We start from the raw sequence: 20,000 nt of genomic DNA, 5'->3' as shown, positions 1-20,000 counted from the left end.
GGGGAAGCGTGACTGACCAGGGAGAGCCGAGAGCTGCAGGAGGAGAGAGCAGGAACAGGAGGAGAGAGGAGGAGAGAGGAGGAAGAGGAGGAGAGAGGAGGAGAGAGCAACAGAAAACAGGAGAGAGGAGGAAGAGGAGGAGGAGAGAGAGCAGGAGAGAGGAGGAAGAGGAGGAGAGAGGAGGAGGAAGAGGAGGAGAGGAGGAGAGAGCAGCAGAAAACAGGAGAGAGGAGGAGGAAGAGGAGGAGAGAGCAGCAGAAAACAGGAGAGAGGAGGAGAGGAGGAGGAGAGAACAAGAGAGAGGAGGAGGAGAGAGTGCAGGAGAAAACAGGAGAGAGGAGGAAGAGGAGAGAAAAGGAAAAAGGAGGAGAGAGAGGAGGAGAGGAGGAGGAGAGAGCAGGAGAGCGGAGGAGAGCACACAGTTCGTGGTCACGTCTCATGCTCATCACCGCCGGTATGCCGGGCCGGTCGGTCTCTCTCTGCAGCTGTTAGCTGCATCGCGCCCTGCGTGACGTGCAGTTTAATGCGTCCTTTTCTGCCCAGCGCTTGGGCTTGGCAGATGTATTTGCATATGCCTGATTGCTGCTGGCCACGGGCTCGCTGGGCTCCCGATGAGGAGTGACGTGATGCTGTTCACTCTCTGCACCCTCAGCCCTGTTCGAATTCCAGCTCCCCTCCATAAACCGACCCCAGCAGACAGATGGCGTGTAGCATGCTTCTCATGTATGTGCTACGCTGGAAACCTCATAACACTCAACACCGTGTCAACAAAGATTTTTGCGTAGCACGGATTCATAACAGGTCCACGCACTTCACTCTTCAAACACACATTACATAACCTAGGTGGTGGCGTGCGTATGACAGTGTGTGACTGAGTTCTGGATATTGAGCAGTGTGTAGTGTGGTGTAGTGCGTGGCATTTAGCATGTAGCACAGTGTAATGTGGAGCACGGTGTGGGCTGTGTGGTGTAGTGCGTTATACAGCTTGTACTGCATTATGGTGCATAGTGTGTGATGTGTAGTGTGTTGTAGGGTGTGGTGTTTAGCATGTAGCGCACGCACACGCGTACAGTGTGTAATGTATGATGTGTCGCGGTGTGGAACACAGCTCAGCGTAGCGTGTAGTGTAGTGCGTTACTGCAGATCTCACCAGTTGTGCACCATCAGCTTCTGCACGGCCAGCAGGGCGTTGTAGCGAACCTGCTGGTCCTCATGGTGCATGTGGTTCATCACCAGCTGCTTCCCTCCCAGCTGCTCGATCACCCTGAAACACAGAATACGCGCCAGTCACGACAGAGTCCAGCACAGAGCCTGAACACGCTCCCAATGACACACACAGTTACTCCAACACCGACCCCGAACCCACCACCAACTACACACACAACTGCTCTAACACCGACCCCGAACCCACCACCAACTACACACACAGTTACTCCAACACCGACCCCGAACCCACCACCAACTACACACACACACACAACTGCTCTAACACAGAGCCTGAACACGCTCCCAATGACACACACAGTTACTCCAACACCGACCCTGAACCCACCACCAACTACACACACACAACTGCTCTAACACAGAGCCTGAACACGCTCCCAGTGACACACACAGTTACTCCAACACCGACCCCGAACCCACCACCAGCTACACACACAGTTACTCCAACACCGACCCCGAACCCACCACCAACTACACACACAGTTACTCCAACACCGACCCCGAACCCACCACCAACTACACACACAACTGCTCTAACACAGAGCCTGAACACGCTCCCAGTGACACACACAGTTACTCCAACACCGACCCCGAACCCACCACCAACTACACACACAACTGCTCTAACACAGAGCCTGAACACGCTCCCAGTGACACACACAGTTACTCCAACACCGACCCCAAACCCACCACCAGCTACACACACAGTTACTCCAACACCGACCCCGAACCCACCACCAACTACACACACAGTTACTCCAACACCGACCCCGAACCCACCACCAACTACACACACAACTGCTCTAACACAGAACCTCAACACGCTCTCAACAAAATACGCTGCTGCTTTAACACAGAGCCTGAACACACCAGCAGCTACACTCTCTATTACTCTAACACAGAACCATTAGTCTGTTATTGGCTGAACACACACAGTACTTCGCCTCCCATTTTAGCTGTGAGCTCATATTTCTCTTCCACACTGTCCACGAGCAGGCCCCGGAGAGGCGGAGAGGCAGCCGTTATGATCTCCTGCTATAACCCGCGAGGGATGGAGACTGATCTCGGACCAGTGATCCCTTTCACATTACCAAGCCGCTAGCGCCTCTCAGCCCATGATAAAGGGTGCGGGTTGACGTGCATTTGAGGGGAGTAGCACTGGCCACCTCGTCTCCGTGCCATTTCGCTCCCCCAGCCCCTCGGCTCAGGCCCAGTGCTGACACACAGGGACGGTCCTGGTGAGAACGCTCAGTGTCTCTGTACAGAATGAGGTGCCTTTGTAAGCTCCCACTGGGAGAGTAATGACAGAAAACACGAGAAACGAGCTGATCACTTTTTTCCTACAGAGTTTAGATTTACTTAATAATCATAACTCTTTCGTTGCATTTCTAATCAGAAATGCGTCGGTATTGGGGATAGTAGTCGACAAAACAAGGGCCGGCGGAACAGTGAAGGGGGTGGTCGTCAAGCAGTCCCTGAGGAAATCGCCTGAGAGGTATACTCTACCTTTATGTCCAGAGTGATTTCTGTTTTAAACACAGCCAGGAGTGGGGGTGACGACCATGAAATCGCACCTAATCTCCAAGTGCAACCCAGAAATTACACCCAGCTCTCACCTGCGACCGATCCTCTGTTAACAAGAGCAGGTATACAGAGCAATCGCTGGAGTACCCCTGTGAACGGGCACGCACAGACCGACTGATTCACACCACCGGGACTGTCCGCAGAGAAGCAATCTCCCTGTAGTGAGGCAGTCCCTCTTACTCACAGAGCGTATAATTACACTGTCCCTCAAACTGAGAGATCTCCCACATGAGAGAGTGGTGTCCCTCTATAGTGTGAATCAATTCGCTCCAACCCTCTCCTGCCTCCATCTACCACGTCTGTCCAGCTGTCTCTCCCCCTCTGCAGAGCTGAAAATTCAACAATGGAGACAGGGCATTTGTCTGGGTTTAAATATTAGGCACACAAATCAAGCCAAACTGTCGTTAATTCCCCCAACGGAAAACTGAAATAGTGTGGCGAGGTGAACAAGCAACAAAAACTAAGTTTGCCAGCCAGTCCTTTCTGACCTCTGGCACAGTGTCACAGAACTCAGCTGAGGCATTGTGGGTAGACAGATGGCTCGTGTGCAAGTCCCTGTGGAGAGGCTGGGTAAGGGGGCAGACAAAACAGAGGCTTTGCCTCCAAGTCAGACTGTCCCCAACTCCATACCTGAGCACAGGTGAAATTTACATGGTGCTCCTATGCTGCACAGCTTCCCCACCCACAGGCCTTTGAGTGCCTGCATCTTTGTGCATCTCAGGCAGTACACTGAGTGAGGCAGAACTGGCTTTCCTTGCAGTCTGGGTTGACTGCTCACACTCGCATCCAATTAAAGCTAGTGGTGCAGCACAGTCTTACATGGGGGGTTGAACTGATCTGGGAACAGTTGGCCTACACCTGAATCTGTAACTGACACTGTTCCAGTCAGCATTTTACACGTCTAGCTCTATCTGAGCCAAGGCAACGACCTCACTGCCTGTGGAGAGGCCAACAGACTAGGGTCATTACCCATCATGCATCTTTCATTTCAACAACCAATCAGAGAGGGGTTCAAAACAAAAGGTCACAATGCAACCTGACAGCCTGAAAATGAGTAAAAGGGAACCAAATGGAAACCACACTCAAAGTAAAGAAAAGGCAATTCAGTGTCAGCCAGCGGAATCATCGCTTCACTACCTGAGGGCTCCGTGGCTCCCTCTCAGTCCTGTCCCCCTTTAACAGGACCTCTACACTCCAGGAGGAGACTCAAATCTCAGACTCCTACTTCAGTCCAAATGCAAACATGAATGAGCTGAGGAAAATAGCCATGCATTCTCACGGCTGCGGAACAACCTCTGAGGCAGCGGGTTTCCAATGGAAACACAGGAATATCGCAGAAACATCAGTCGGATTTATTTTAAGCAGAAACGTTTTGTTCGGCCTGAGAGTGAGGTCAGAAAGGAAATGAGATAATGCCCGTACGACGTGCATCTCCGTCTTCTCTGCTCAACAGAGATAATTGCGGCTTGTGAAAGAAACGAGTCTCTCGTCTAAGGCCATGTCTGCCGTCTCGTGGACTGCACCGACTTCCAGCATCTTTACCGAGTCTGAGAGAGTGATCTCTGGCTGGTATCACTCCCACTGAGGGACAGGGAGGAAACTGTGATTACAACACACAGACCATACACCACTCTCCCCACCTCATACCAAACACTGGGCCATGGTCTACTGGTCAATAAAAGGTGTTGAGATTTGAATTTGCTGTTTATTCTATGTAGTATTTTATGTAGTATATGTAGTACCATGCTGCATTTTGGATTCTGTGACCTAGTGGCTGTGATGTATGGTAGTATACTTGGCTTCCCTTGTCTAGTCAGGTTGCACAAGTTCACTAGTAGTAGGGCTTGAATGGTGTTATGCTCACGCTCAGTGATTTGGTCTGACACTGCTACTCATTCAACTTGAATGGATACAATGTACACAACTGTTATTTTGTGCTGGAAGTTGCTCTGGATAAGAGAGTCTCTTAAATGAATGTAATGTAACCTGATGTAACGAACTATATGTAGCGTTGCCACCTTTTCAACAAGCCAAACCTGGACACCCCTATGCAATAACACACTTAAAGTCAACGACCTGACCACATGATTTTATTGCTTGTTTCCCCCCCCCCAGAGAGAACATTGCAAATACCGGACAAATGACAATCATAACCAGACACCCAGACATATAGCCTGGAAACCGGACAGTCCAGGTTAAAACCGGACGGGTGGCAACCCTAACTACATGAGGGACCGCTCACGGTGTAAGTGTGGTCATGTACGGGAGTCACGTGCAGGTGTACACGCTGTCGGGCGTCACTCCTTACCGCTTGCCTCGAGGGTAGTGTCGCACGTACTCGCCCACGTCGTGAGCAGCCACGGCAATGACCTGGGGGTCGTCCGACACCTCCAGCAGCCTGGTCAGGATCCTGCCGACAGACACCAACGAAAAAACACGGTCACAATAACCGTGTCGCTCACCCCAGGTCACCCCAGAGTCCGGACAGAGTCACGCAGGAGAGTTTTCAGTCAGGGAGAAACTCGACAGACTTTCTTTAACGAAGCAACTGCATGACTGACGTATCTCCCATATAGGGGTTCAAACACAGCCAGAAACAGAGGGATCTCATTATGAAGGAGAGGGGAAGAGGCTGGAATTTATGGCTGTTTTTACTCTCAACAGGATGCCAGTCAAGGGTGAGTAATCACAGCCAAATGCATTAACCCTGAGCAGAACTGTTCATGAGATCTGCCTCTCAGCCCAAAATAGAGCACAGACCCAGCATCAGAAACAATGGTACCAACCTGCTGCCGGGCTGTTACAGAGCTACAGGAAGCAGACCTGACTCCCCCTCAAAGCCAAAATAAGGCTCACTAAACTAATGTACGGTGCAGCAAGACTGAGACTCTCGGAACTAAATCAAAGCTCAAATTTAAAAATGTAGCCTGATTCAAAATGCAGCTTGGCTGACACTCAAACTGTACTGCAACTGAGACTCACACTACAGTGAAACTGGACTCACTGCAGCTTGACTTAGACGTAGAAAACTGCAGTATGAATGAGAATAAGACTGCACCTTCACTGAGACTCGAAGCAAGACTGAGACTCTGCAGACTGCAGCACGACTGAGACTCCTTTCGACAGACTTACTTAAGAAGCTCATAGTTCTTCTCATTAAGGCGGACGGCGTTTTCACGCCAGAACTTCTCCGACTTGTGGACGGGACTCCACTCCAGCCTGCCAGACTTCAGCTCTGAACTGTACTCATCAAACGAGCTGCAACGGGAGAGGAGAGTACAGGAGCTCCAAGATCAGAACTCAGGCCTCAGGGAATCAAGACACAGTAGAATCTTAAATTCCCCTTTCTTACTTTAATATAAAGACAGACAGAATGATATTCACAGGTTATCCCAGAACAGCAGCTGGTGTAGAAAGAATGCTAACCACCGGTGACAACGCAATGCTATGAAACTCCTTATCATCTGACACAGTCGATTGCAAGCATTAATTTCATGGTTACGAGGTAAATTAAATTTCAAAAATCTACAGATCTGCTCATCAAAACAGCGTGATAGCCATACAGGTATGGGGCGGCAGTGTAGAATTATGGTTAAGGAATCTGGACTCGTAACCAAAAGGTTGCTGGATTGCGCTGCTGCTGTACCCCTGGCCAAGGTACTTACCCAAAATCGCCTCAGTAAATATTCATGTATAAACGCCTAATGTATGAACGAATAACATTGTGAAAACCTGTAATTGATGTAAGTCCCTCTGGATAAGAGCGTCTGCTAAATGCTATAATGTATATATAATACATATAATAATGTCATGTAACGTAATGTAAAAAAGCAGGGCGTGTCTGAAACGGGCCAATCCGGCGGCAGGCTCTCACCTGAGGTCCTGCACACTCTCGCCCAGCCTCTCCAGCAGGAAGGCGATGTCGTCCGAGATGTCCTCGTCCTCGTACTTCTGCTGCTCCAGGTTCTCCAGCTGCTTCAGCACCTTGCACTGGATCATGGCCAGGGCGTACTCCTGCCGCGTCTCTCTCTCCGCAGACTTCTCCAGCAGGTTCTGCGGGTCAGACGCGCGCCGAATGACCCGTCAGTCTCAGGCCCGGCGCTGTGGGGGTGCCCAGGGGTGCACTGCACCCCCAGACGGACCTCAGCGCACCCCCAGCTGTCTCCTTAAATCCCAATGTCTGCACAGTATTTATTTTTTTGTTTTTTGTAAGATATGACGTTTTGTGGATTGCAACTGCACCCCTCTGTGCTGTCCCCAGGCGCCGAGCCTGATCAGTCTGCCACACCAAAAACCCTTTTCTGCCACATACATCACGAAGGACCTATCTGAACGTAATTACAGTTCTGTCAAAGTTCGGGTCCTCTGAGTGCAATCGTAACGACCGTAGGACATACGGGCACAGGACACAGAGTGGCGTAGAATATGGCTGAGGGTGATAAGGTGTAAGCCTTGGAGTGGTTAGGAGTAACCATTTTTAAAGTCTTGAAAATCTCTCAATTAAAGAAGCAACTACTGTCATTTAAATTTAACTGAACAAACTGTATCATGTATGTGAAAATGTTTCATGCCCCACAAAGGTAAACAACATATTTACAAAGTTTATCTTTTATCTTTGACTTTCCTCAGTTGTAGGAAAGGAGTTTTTTTTTTTATTCGCAAAATGAATGATAGGCAGAAGACAGTGGCTTGCAGTTCAGATACATGGTACATGCCTTTCTTACTACACCATTACAAAGTTTGGCCAATCATGACATGACATAGAGAAAATGACTAACAAGCTACTAGTGCCACAATGTCAAGTCTACAAGCTCACCTCACTGATGTCCCTTGACAAGATATGCATATCTAAAAGGGTCTTGCCGATTCATTTAGATTCGTTCATTTTGCCAATTCACTGTGCTTGTATTTAACCGCCAGTGTCTAACTGGTTTCGGTCCAGCCAGTCACAGACACCTCTTGGCAAGGCCAGGTAAAACAGAAGAGCACCAGGAAATGCAGCCTTTGTGATTAGCCTGATGCCCACAAGGCTTAACGCATCAGTGAAAGCTACACTCAGGCATGGCTGAATCATGATTAAAAGAGGGCGCTACTTTCCAGAGTGAAGATTAAGTATTAGCACCTATATAAATGGATAACAGAATCTGTTAAATGACAACATGTGTATTAATGTAATGGAATCCTCTATTACATATCAGTTTGCTCTGCAGGCTACAGGAACACATCAGTGACTTATTGGGCGGCAGTGTAGCATAGTGGTTAAGGAGCAGGACTCGTAACCGAAAGGTTGCCGGTTCGATCCCCGCTGGGACACTGCTGCTGTACCCTTGGGCAAGGTACTTAACCTACAATTGCCTCAGTAAATATCCAGCTGTATAAATGGATAACATTGTAAAGAACTGTAACCTATGTAAGTCGCTTTGGATAAAAGCGTCTGCTAAATGAATAAATGTAAATGTAAATGTTATTGTCTGTGATCGAATCATTTCTGAAACAGTTAAAAAAAAAACACACACCATGACAGAATGGCAGCGGAAGTGAACAGGAGAACAGGAACAATGGCCCGACCTCTACGGTGTGCATGTAACTTTCGCACAAAAACCACCTTCAGCACAACAGGAGCTGAGCATTCACGGCAGTGACTTTGACAGCACTATTCAGGCGCTTGGTCCCCCGAAGCCAAAGGGCGAGTCGGGCTGAATTATTCAGACGCGGCAGCAGCCCCAGGACACACAGGCTGAACAGGGCCTTTCCAGATGGCCTGGATAATTCCGCCGCCCTGGTACAGCTGCTGTACCACTCCTGCATATTACATCCCCGACCCCCCCCCAGCCATAAACGGCTCACACAACAGCACACGAGCTTCCTCCTTCACGCACATCCAGCCTGTATACTGCATGTGTGAGTGAGAGGAACATTTCATGAAACCCGGCAAACGGATTTCTGAAATTAAACGGGATCCAACAGGTTTTATCCTGTGGTGCACGATAAAGCATAGCAATGCTGAAGTACAATAGGGCCGAGTGTATTAGATCACTACAACATACACCATGGACACCACCATTACACACACAAGTCCCACAGGCCGGAGCTGGACGGGTGTAAGCTGTGCTGTTCACACTCAACCGGATCATGGACCTATGACATCATCAGATCGAATCACAACCCTATGACGTCATCAGATCTAAATCAGTACCCTGTAGCATCATTTCGAATCCAAATGCTAACACGTGACTTCAGCCGATTGAAATAATGACCCAATGACATCAGCAGATCCAAATCAAAACCACATGACACCATCCGATCTGAATCACGAGTCTGTAACATTAGAATTAACCCAGTGAAAATGGTCCAAGCTAACAAGTATAAGGTCTGTATATGCATCTGTGCTTACACAGTAGAACAATGGACACGCCTTGTGACAACAGGGAAAAGCCAATGATCTTTCCTCAACTGGTCTTAGACGCAAGACTTCTTCTCATGCTCATGGACAGAGCATCGTTCCTCAATCATTCAGCCTTGGCCAGAACACACCCCTGACTGGTCTGCAATCTCAGCCTGTCTCCCTGTAAGCATCTACGGCTGAAAACCTGAACTCCTCCCTAGCAGTGACGAGCCGTGCTTCCACCTCAGAGCGTAGGAAATAGCAGCGTTTGTGCCGGTCGTGACCGCCTGTGCTAGATTAAGCAGCAGCACCCTCGGAAAACAAACTCTGAAGGAGTTTAAGGCGTGAGGGTTCCGCACTCGCCTCCATCCCTGCAGAAAGACTGGAAGTCATTACTCCACCCCACTGCTTTCAGCAGCGCCTAATTAGGTTATTTGCACCACTATCACCCTATCAAAGCTTTCATGCAATTAACTAATTTAGCCGGAGAGCGATTCCGTCTACTGCTTCCTTTTTGACAAGCGCACAGATGCGATGCCAAATTAACTGAAGTGCCGGAAGAGTTTATTTAGCGCAGATACTGCTAAGGGACCAGTTTATTCATTCAAGTACCAGATTTGGTTTATTTCTGGTGGAAAAATCTGTTTTTTTGAGGCACGCCTACAATTTACTTTGAGAAACACCGTATGTGCTATAGTTTACTTCTGGAACCATCCTCATAAGCACACAAACTAATGTCAGTAAGACAGAGTCTGAGAACACACAAACAGGTGGCAGAACAGGTGAATTCAAGTGGACATTAGGGTGACAAAGTACATGGGGAACCCAGGTTGAAACCAGAAGATTATATGTTCTAACTTAATTTAATTAATTAATTTAAGTCTTTTCTTCATTCAGTTGTAGCCATTTCTGAATTCCAATGTACCCTTTCAAATATGTATTATTATTGCACATCTTATGACAGCATTGTCTATAACTGTATTGCTATGGCAACCTTTTGAATATGTTGTCGTGTTAACGAAGCCTGTTGAACTGAAGGCGCTCTCTACTCTGGTGCAGTGGGAGTCTAAGTCTGTGGCTCACTGGGTGTGGGCTGTTCACAGGAAGCAGGGATTCAGACTGGCAGGGGCCAGCAGGGGACGGTGGAGGAGAATTTCAGCTGTGGAAGTGAAGCGGCGTTTGGCCCTGGTCTCCTCATGGTATTAGTCTGTGTCAGGGAGTTAGGAGAGTGTAATCACATCACTTCACAGCTCATGAACCTCTTCCCATACAGCCCTTTCAGTCTCTCACTGCACATACGTGTTAAAGGGTGATAACAGTGATGGAACGACCCCACAGAGGGAATGGGGGCGTATCTCACGCTTTGGTCATCCGAGTGGTGAAACGTACCCTAAAAACACAGACCCAACGACAAACTCCTTAACACGGGCGAAGCACAAACCCACACTAACGAACCCCTGAGAGACGAGCGTTCCGTACCAGGACAAAAAAAAGTTAGTTAATTTTATTATTTTGAATTTGAATTTTGTGCAGTGTGGTGTAAACACCCGCTCCTCCTTCCGGCTGTGTACCTCGGAGCTGACAGCCCAGCTGGCCACCTGTCCTGCCGCCCCAGACGGAGCTCCCACTTCAGGGAGCACCAGCCGGTTCCCCAAAAACAAGCTGTTCCCTGCAAACATCCCGTACCCCGCAAACAGCAGGCAGACTCCGGGGGGCCGTACCAGCCAGGGAATGCAGAATGCAGTTCCGTTCACACAATGCCTTTTTACATATCAGAATCCAACACGTGTCACTGTGCACGGGAGCAGCGTCTGCAGCAACAATCCGCAGAACCTGTTAACTGCACATCAGCGCATCTGGGCAAACAAAAGAGGCAGCTGTGCTGATCCCAGTGCAGCGCCAATCACTGCAGCAGAGTCCCTGCTCACAGCTAATGCAAGGTAACACTTACATCCCTTCCCTTTCACTTCAGTAAGTGTTTTATGAAACTGCACACGTTGTTAGTATGAAACTAGTATTATTTTTTTAGGTTAGGTGAAATGAAAAGGAAAAATGAAAAAAAAAAAAATTCCCATGAAGGAAAATCACATGAGAGGTGAATGTGTCTCTTTAAATCGGAAAATTCACCGTCTAATCTGCATGTTCCCTTGAGGACATGGTAGGACGTGCCTCTCCACACGTGAACACAAACAATGACCCCCCACCAACACACACACACGCCCACCCACACACGCACACGCACACGCACACACACACACACACACACACACACACACACACACACACACACACACACACACACACACTCACACACACACACACTCACACACACACACACACCTCCATACAAACAAACATGGCCATGCACGTGTGCACACGCCCACCCACCCACCCACCCTCACACACACTCACACACACTCACACACACACACACACACACACTCACACACACACACTCACACACACACACTCACACACACACACTCACACTCACACTCACACTAACTCACACACACACACACACACACACACACACACACACACACACACACACACACACACACACACACACACACACACACACCCTCGCTCGCTCACCCTGAAGGCAGCCAGGATGATCCGCGTGACCTTCTCTTTGACAGACTCCTGCAGGATGTCGGACAGCACGGGCACCACATTGTAGCGCCGCAGATTCTCACACATCTGAGGGTTGAAGGCCAGCAGCCAGACGCAGAAGATCATCTGGTACTGCAGCTGGAAGCCGCTGTTGCTCAGGACCGACGTGATGCTGCAGAAACGGCACAACACCACACTGACTGCAACAGGTCCAGGAACACAGACACGGCTACGGAAAATACAGAAACAAGCTAACAAAAACAAGCTGTGAAACAAAAGGAGAGGATCTTGAGTAAAATCTCCAGACAATGTGGAAATACACTACAAAAACCACAAATAAAGAGTGGGAAAAAAGAAACGGAAAATATTAAAACCATCTGAAGATGTCTCAATGAAGAATATTACATAAAAAAAAATTCCGTTATTGTTCTTCTTGTTATGGATTACGCGTGAGGTATTAATTACAGTCGAGTAAAACATTATCAGTATATAATGTTTTTATCAGTATTAACAGTATTCCCAGTGTAAACTGAGGGACACAGAAGAGGCGAAAATAGCACTATTCCCAGTGTACCCTGCGGGAGTGGAAGAGCGGGAGGGGGTGCGGGCTCACCAGTTGACCCCGTCGGCCTCCACCCAGGCAAACCTGTACTCATTGATCCTCAGCATGAGCTGCAGGCATCCGGCCACACACTGCACGTACTGCGAGCTCTGGGGAGACAGGAGCGGACACGGCGTGAGTCACTCTGCCCAGGGAAATCACCGCCTCATCGGCCGCAGCTCAGTTTAAAAAGACACCATCCCATTTACCGTGATCCATCACGGTTCACCCGGACTGAAGAGACATGGGAGGGAAAAATCTGTAGAAAAGCTCTCTCAATTTTAAAAGACTGATGAGGTAAATAAGCCAGCCAGTGCACCGTCTGTAACTGCGGTCAGCCAGGAAGTAAGCAGTCAGTACACCGCAATCAGCCAATCAGAGACAAGTGTCCCACCATAATCAGCCAATCAGAGAGCAGCCTCTCACCACAATCAGCCAATCAGAGAGCAGCCTCTCAGAGCATTCAGCCAGTCAGTGTCACAGCTTTTGTATTTAAAATGCAACCTTAGAAATATCCCCTCATAAAACACCTGACCTGAACAGGTATGCAAAAATGTAAATTGGTGTTCCAACACAGTAGCCAAGACAAAGCATGCCAAAACTAGTCTCTTTTTCATTATTTCATACCACAATTAATGCACACATATGTACCATTCCATGCACCACAGACCTATTAAAATATTATTTTGGGCCACAATAGTTTTATTATCAGCCAGGCACACAGCTTGTAAGTTCATGAACCAAGGAATGCATCGAAATAATGTTAAGGACCCTTGTAGCTGTGTGAGACCTTGTTCATGAACAAGGCATTCTGAACACCAGAGACCACATGTCACTTAGGTCCCGGGGGCTTAACAATATCTAAATTCCACCCTTTTCAGGTGAATTAATGAAAAGCTCTAAAACCCTTTGAAGGGACAAGGGGGGACACTTAAAAAATGAGTCACGGCTACATTTATCTTTGCCTGACAAAAAAAAACATGTTAAATTTGAATTTCAAAAACATGTCTGTCCTTCAGACAAAGTGGCAAGATGTCAGAGACTGTTGAAAAAATCCAAACTTCTGATTGGGTAGTTCACAAGTACTCTGCGACAACTGCGAAGGCCATTACACAAAATAAATTTGATTTCTTTTGAGCAGGCTGCATCAAATAAAGATGTATCTCTCAAGGGTGAATTCATTCATACTTGGAATAAACAGGAGCCAATCAGCAGCTGAGGCTAAACGAGTCTTGCGCGTGTCATAAAAGGGGAAGAGCAACTGAAGGGGCCTGTGACCAGAGGGAGGCTTCAGCGCCTGGATTTAAAGGCTACATCTGACAAGTCTGACATGTTTGGGGTTTTTTCACCTCGGAAAAAACAGCTAATGACCCAGAATCATTCTCTGGGCTAATTACCCCCACTGATCTGTTCCTCTCCAAAGCAAGGTAAAGGCACGATCGCCCCGAATGTCAGGATGGAGAAAAGTGCACACTCTCCGATTGGCCGTTCATGAATCTTTCAACAAGCGGCTGTTTCCCCTCCACCAACCGCAAAAATGTCAAAGGATGTTTTCATTATGATGAGCAATATGCCAATGTTCGTTTCTCATGAGAAGCACCAAGCCCCCCTTCCCCTGACCCGATGCAGCCCCTCTGGTGAATGATAAAAAGGACACCGTGTCTGAAGTCAGAGGGAACAACAGAACAAGAATCACACAGGATTAGGGTCCACTTACCTATGCATGATCTACTTTCCAACACAGGAGCTCAGGCTAATACACAGCATCAGGTATTGCATTTAGCACCATGCTAACAACCATGTCAATCACACCATACCCAACTGTGACAAGAGGAAACTTTAGAAGGCTTTGCTTCAGACAAGAGCCACATCAAAGAGCAGAAGAAAGCCAGGCGGCACCAAGGGCAGAAGACAAGCAGAGGCTCGACAGAGAGTTCAGCAAAGGCAAACCTGAGAGGAATGAAAGAGCGTACCAGGTGAGAAAGTGGGCCAACACACACACAGTCCCGGGAACACAGAACAGGACAGGAAAACCGGGGAGAGGGGCAGCGATGAGAGTAACGAGGTCAGTGCCGTCAGAGCGGAAGAGTTAGCGCTGTGCGTTTATCTGACGCTGATGTCTGAGAGACCCCCCCGGGAGGAGTCGGATGCAGCAGAATGCAGAGGGGTGGGTTTGAGAGCAGTGTGCAGACCGCAGGAGCGGGGGAACACCTTCAGTGCAGATCTCACACGGTAAGTCAGGCAGTGAGAACGCGCTTACCTCCGCCAGAGAAACACTTCCTGTTTCTGAACCTGATGTCCGCAGTTTCTGACAACAGATAACAAAAAAAAATCGTTGGGGGTAAAACAAAGGCGCAGTTTTCTTTCTGTGGCACAGCAGTATAGTGGCTGGGGAGTCATGCCAGTAGGTTGCAGGTTTGAATCCTAACAGGGGCACTACTCTTACGTAAAGTCATTTGATTTTTCAGGCAGGCACAAGGCACAGGTCCTTTTTTTACGTGGTGCATCCATGACTTTGTCTGCCACCTATATATACATGCAAATGCGTGGATAATATGTAACAGATTGGTTATGTAAATCTAAGTACAAAATCTCTGTAATAAGACAGGCATCATTACCTGTGAGGGGACAGGACAGACAGATTCCATTTTAAAGTGTGATTGATACAGTCGGTTGAGTGGGATTTTTCGCTCTACAGGACAACCTTGGCTAGGTGATCTGAGACTTTTGCACGTCCTAGCATACACGCACTCAGTTGCACACACACTTCCTCGCTCGCAGCTCTGAACTCAGATGGCTGGGAGACACACACACACAGGCTCAGACAGCCCAGTCTGCCGCAGGGTGCAGGATTTCATCAGCAATGTGCCCATTCATTTACACACACACACACACAGATGCTCCCACGGCCACTCTGCCGCGGCCATTCACAGGAAATGATGTACAGCTGTCTGCCTGAAATACCTCCAAATGAAATCACAGGGCAATGCGGAGAACAGCTCCCACTTCCTGCAGAGGGCATCTGGACCTCCCCGAGACAGCGTTCTGCACAGACCGCTGGGGTAAAAATAACGCCCTGTGATTCTGACCGCTGATCAGCAACTCCTCTAGGGCCACAGAGATAAAATGACTGTGGGGTCAGCCGGACGCTTCCTGCTATATCTGTCCCTCAATCTTCATACCTGAGTGTTCTCTTGTCTGCTTAATGCATTCTGCCAGATGAGAGACACAGATGGACTGACTGACCTCTGACATAACAGTCAGGACCAATCTGACACGGTGTTGTACTAATTTAGCACATTCCAGTAACATTTTTCACCTAGCTGGAGCCACCCTGGGAGTAGGTTATTTTGTTGAGCAACTGTAAAATTTAAGATTATTCTGAATTTACGCGTATTCTGTGTGATTTGGGGATTGCAGGGTCTGCTGAGGCCATGAGGAGAGAGCTGAGGGTCGGCATGTAGTGAATAACATCACCACAGCAAAGAGCAGGAACCTCACTGGAACCAGCCAATACTGACAGGGTGAAAAGGGGCAGGGCAAACAAACGGACCAATCAGAGAGGGGGGCAAAAGGACCAATCGGGGTGGGGGGGGGGGAAATCAGGAACTGTTACAACTGTTAAGATTAAAACAAAGAAACATTGCCTTTTTTCCCCATTTCTTTTTCAAAAAGTTTATGGTTAGTTAGACAACAAAGATATATAAATCGTTAAACAATGAAACCCTGAGGAGAGAATTTAAAATGGAATTAGAGATTTTATCCAGAGCTGTAGGTTTTGTGCTCCACATGACAACATGCATCACTTCGTGTAAACCACGGGAGCTCCTTTTCTGAATGCTCATAAGAAGAACATTCACTCTGTTGAGATACACCACTCCGCAAAGCCTCACGGCAGCTGTCACTTATTTGGTACAAAGGGGATAAAGAGTTAAAAAAAAGAACCAGAAAAACCGCCACTGTGTAACGCCGGTGTCGCACGTGACAGAAGGGGCAGAGGTGGCGGGATTAAGCGACAGCGGGGCACGCACCTGCGAGCTGAGCTGCGTTTTGATCCAGTTGAAGTAGTAGTTGAGGTCGCTGCCCTCCATCAGCTCTCGACCCCAAGCAGCCAGCTTAGCGATAATCCTCGCCGCCTGGAAGGACAAAGAGCTCGGGTCAAAGGTCGCTTCCGCCAAACCACCGACTCCCGCGTCTGCAGGCTCCCCAGGAGCCAGCGAGGGGAACAGCGAAGGGCCAGGCTTTCCCGTTTCACCCATTCCAGAGGTTTCACGGAGGAGACGCGGGATGAGAGGGGAAATTCACTGATCTGGGATCAGCCAAAACCTGTGGTTCTGTAACAGGCACTGTAACATAACGGGCAGTAAACAGAGCCCTCCCTGACAGATGCATGCGTCAGTGCTCAGCATTATGACTCTGTATGGCTTACAAATCCCCACAGCCTACTTCTTCAATTCATTCACAGCTCTGAAACAAAAACAAAAAAAAACCCTCTCCGCAAATGCATTTGAGTTTGGCTTTCAGCGGAAATTTGTACTCACAGAACAAGGTGTACAAAGGAAAATTATTCAACTATTTATGCTGTAAATGCATCGGGGCATGCTGCATCTTTTTTCGTAGCAGTGGGAAAATAAAGGGAGATTTAAAAAGCCAAGGACACGGAGCATTTTTCCCTTGTTCCTTTCGAATAGGCTGGATTCCATTGGCTACTACCATGGCAACAGATGCCGCTTGCTTGTAGTCACGCTAACAGGTGATGTTCTTTAAAACTGCAGTGAGTCACAGCATTGATTAATCTGGTTTTTCCACTATGTCCTTTACATGTGAAACAAAGTAAACGTAATGATATTGGGAAAAAAGCCACATGTGGCCACTTCTATAATATAATCAGTTTAAATATGGAAATAAGCACAGAAAATCATCACTTCTTTTTGCACAAAACAGCGTTATACCCATCCTATATGCCTTAGTCTGGGAGACCTGCCTTTACCACACTGTTAATACACCCCTTTTTATTTAGCAAAGATCCACTTTCAGTATGTAGTCCTGGTTCAGTTTTATTTTAATTTAATTAGGGGTGTCAAACAACCTAAATAAAAAAAAAATGATGATTTAACATTATGATCAAAAATGAACAAGTGTTTTATCAGTGAAACGTGAATAAAATCAGTGACCTCTGATGCAAATTCAGATACACAGTGTTCCAGCAGACAATTATTAGAACAGTGTGTATTGTAATAAATATCAGCAGGACAATACTGCCCAATCACAGCCAGGCTATCAGCGCTTTGTGTCATGGGAGTTAAGCTAGCAGATGTCTGTTTTCAGACATGCTACTGCCTGAAACAGTAAAGTACTTTCTTAGATTATGCAGTCAGCAATTACTTAATGGGTTGAATACATTCATTACTTTGTTGTTTTGCTCTTGGCAAAGCTTCTGATGAGACATGGTGATATTATTTTCATATAAGAAACAATCATGTAGAGACATAAATGATTATCAAATTTTCCCATTTGGAAGAACAACATGTTTTGAAATTTTGGGGAAATGAAAAAAAATTCTATGGCTTATATAACTAACACCATTTAAGCATGCAAGCAAACTTCTGTTACCATAGTTCACCTGTGTGGGGTACACACCTTTTTCTAGTCGTGCTGTGAATCTATCCAGCAAATTTCTCTTCCATATTAAATACTGCTAACTAGAACAGTTTGTAAAACTGAACAAACACAGTCCTGTATTACCTTACCCCAACAAAAGAGAAGCTTCCGGTCAAAAAATTCAGGTTTGATTTCAATTGATTCAATCCAACCAATTTCAAAGCTGCCGCAGCCACTAAGATATGCTCATCACCCCCCCCCCCCCCCCCCCCCCCCGCCCCGTGCTTCCGCAGCTGCAAAGTCACTGGAGGGTGAGAAAAGCCGGGGTAAAGCCTGCTCAGATAGGCCCTGCCGTGGCAGGCAGGCTACGAGGGTGTGCCGGACCGGCGCCGGCTTCGTGCCATCGGCTGCATTCTCCCTTCTTAGGGTGAGCTCGTCACGTCCCGTTCCCGCGCCGCCAACACGGCCAGACTGTGCCAGCGGACACCAAACGCAGCATGCAGGGACAGAGCGGGAAGCTACAATTAACTGTGACTGAAATACTAAACATGGAAATTATTGAAATGAATCCCACGAGTTATCACATTAATACTGACGTACATTATTTTGAATGACACAAGATAAGTCGGTTCATAACAGACAACAACAAAAAAATGTATATTTATATTATAAAATTTATATTTATTATACCAGTTATTTATAAACCAAATATTCCCGTTTGCTAAACAATGCACTTAGCATTATCCACGAATATAGCCAATTATGAGATCGACATTCAAATTAATGTTTTAAATGAATTTAGTTCTGTTTGCATGACAATTTTTGTGTCTACCAGAGCCTGTAATACACTTGAATTCAGAGGACACACAGGTGACGGAAGAGGCAAATGATGGGATGTCTTATTGCTGCAGAGAACCTTAACACACCTCTTTCATTTGACTCTAAAATAAGGATGTCATTTCACTTGTACAACATGCCATGTCTTTTTAATATAAACCAATTACGGTATTAAAATCAAGCAAGCAATAGTGTCTGGCAATGTTCTAAAGATCATAGACAGTGCTGCCACCTACTGGACACAAGATGATCCGTATTAAGTCACTGACCACCAAATGCAAAACAGCACATGAACATATACAAAATTGCCTGACACTTCCCTTTGAAGTACAGGTGCAACACTTACCAGGTCTGAGGACGAAGGGCCAAATATGACTCAACAACAGAGTTATCGACAATATAAGCCGACAGCTGTTATGAGAATTTCTGTTCTCAGTCACAATTGTATTTCTCATGAGTTCTTTCTCCATTTCGTGAACAGCACAGACAGTGTTTCAATCTAAATGCAAATTGATGAACCTCCTTTTAGTCTCATTACAGAGCCTATGTCTGCTTCCTGTATCGTCGTATAGTATATTAAAACCAAAGTCCGTCTGGGTCTGAGTGGATATGCAGGGTATTAAAACCAATGCCGCTCTAGGTCTGAATAGCCGTGTCAGGGATTAAAACCAATGTCCATTTGGGTCAGTGGATATACCCCTTCCCCTGCCTGCAGCGTCACCCGCTCGAGACCCTCAGCAGAGGAAGGAGAGCACAGAAGCAAAAGTAATCGCTTTACAAAAGACAGGGAGATTCCAGGAGAATAACGGCTCAATCTGTTTGTAACAGCCAGAACAAACGCACTGTGCCAATACAGAGCAGCGATACAGGAGTGCTGACACAGCATCTCTACACGGACAGAGCCAATCCACAATGAGCACTCCCCACCAAGCAAGAGTCACAGAGAGCAAACAGTCAGAGGTCAGGGGTCAGGAATGACATCACTCACCATGTGGACAGTGAACTGGTCCTGGCGGTTCAGCATGGACAGGAAGTAGGACCAGGCTGTGTTTTTGGTTTTCTTGGCATAATCAAAGAAGATGTTCACCCTCTGGTGGTTCTCCTGCAGACAGAAAAAGCCTGACTGAGCCACTGCAAGGGCTTTTGAAAAGG

The 20,000-nt window shown here is 47.4% G+C and overlaps 1 protein-coding gene across 5 annotated transcripts in view; it reads right to left on the bottom strand.

Annotated features, from left to right (window-relative positions):
• The window catches only part of atp6v1h (ATPase H+ transporting V1 subunit H), a 30,370-nt gene that overhangs the window by 3,381 nt on the left and 6,989 nt on the right, over positions 1 to 20,000 (bottom strand). For 4 of the 5 annotated variants that reach the window (XM_036519096.1, XM_036519098.1, XM_036519097.1 and 1 more), the window contains exons 5-13: positions 19,837 to 19,950; positions 16,442 to 16,546; positions 14,671 to 14,718; positions 12,423 to 12,520; positions 11,792 to 11,981; positions 6,683 to 6,861; positions 5,941 to 6,066; positions 5,117 to 5,218; positions 1,151 to 1,264 (exon numbers count right to left, since the gene is read on the bottom strand). In XM_036519096.1, coding sequence (XP_036374989.1) covers positions 1,151 to 1,264; positions 5,117 to 5,218; positions 5,941 to 6,066; positions 6,683 to 6,861; positions 11,792 to 11,981; positions 12,423 to 12,520; positions 14,671 to 14,718; positions 16,442 to 16,546; positions 19,837 to 19,950 — 1,076 coding nt within the window. The remainder of the gene's footprint in view (positions 1 to 1,150; positions 1,265 to 5,116; positions 5,219 to 5,940; positions 6,067 to 6,682; positions 6,862 to 11,791; positions 11,982 to 12,422; positions 12,521 to 14,670; positions 14,719 to 16,441; positions 16,547 to 19,836; positions 19,951 to 20,000) is intronic. The other variant, XM_036519100.1, reaches the window with a different exon arrangement.

The sequence above is a fragment of the Megalops cyprinoides genome, chromosome 24 (genome assembly GCF_013368585.1).
Source record: "Megalops cyprinoides isolate fMegCyp1 chromosome 24, fMegCyp1.pri, whole genome shotgun sequence".
Classification (NCBI taxonomy): Eukaryota; Metazoa; Chordata; class Actinopteri; order Elopiformes; family Megalopidae; genus Megalops; species Megalops cyprinoides.
The sequence above is the reverse complement of the archived record's forward strand: the minus strand, read 5'-3'. Positions and strand labels throughout refer to the sequence as shown.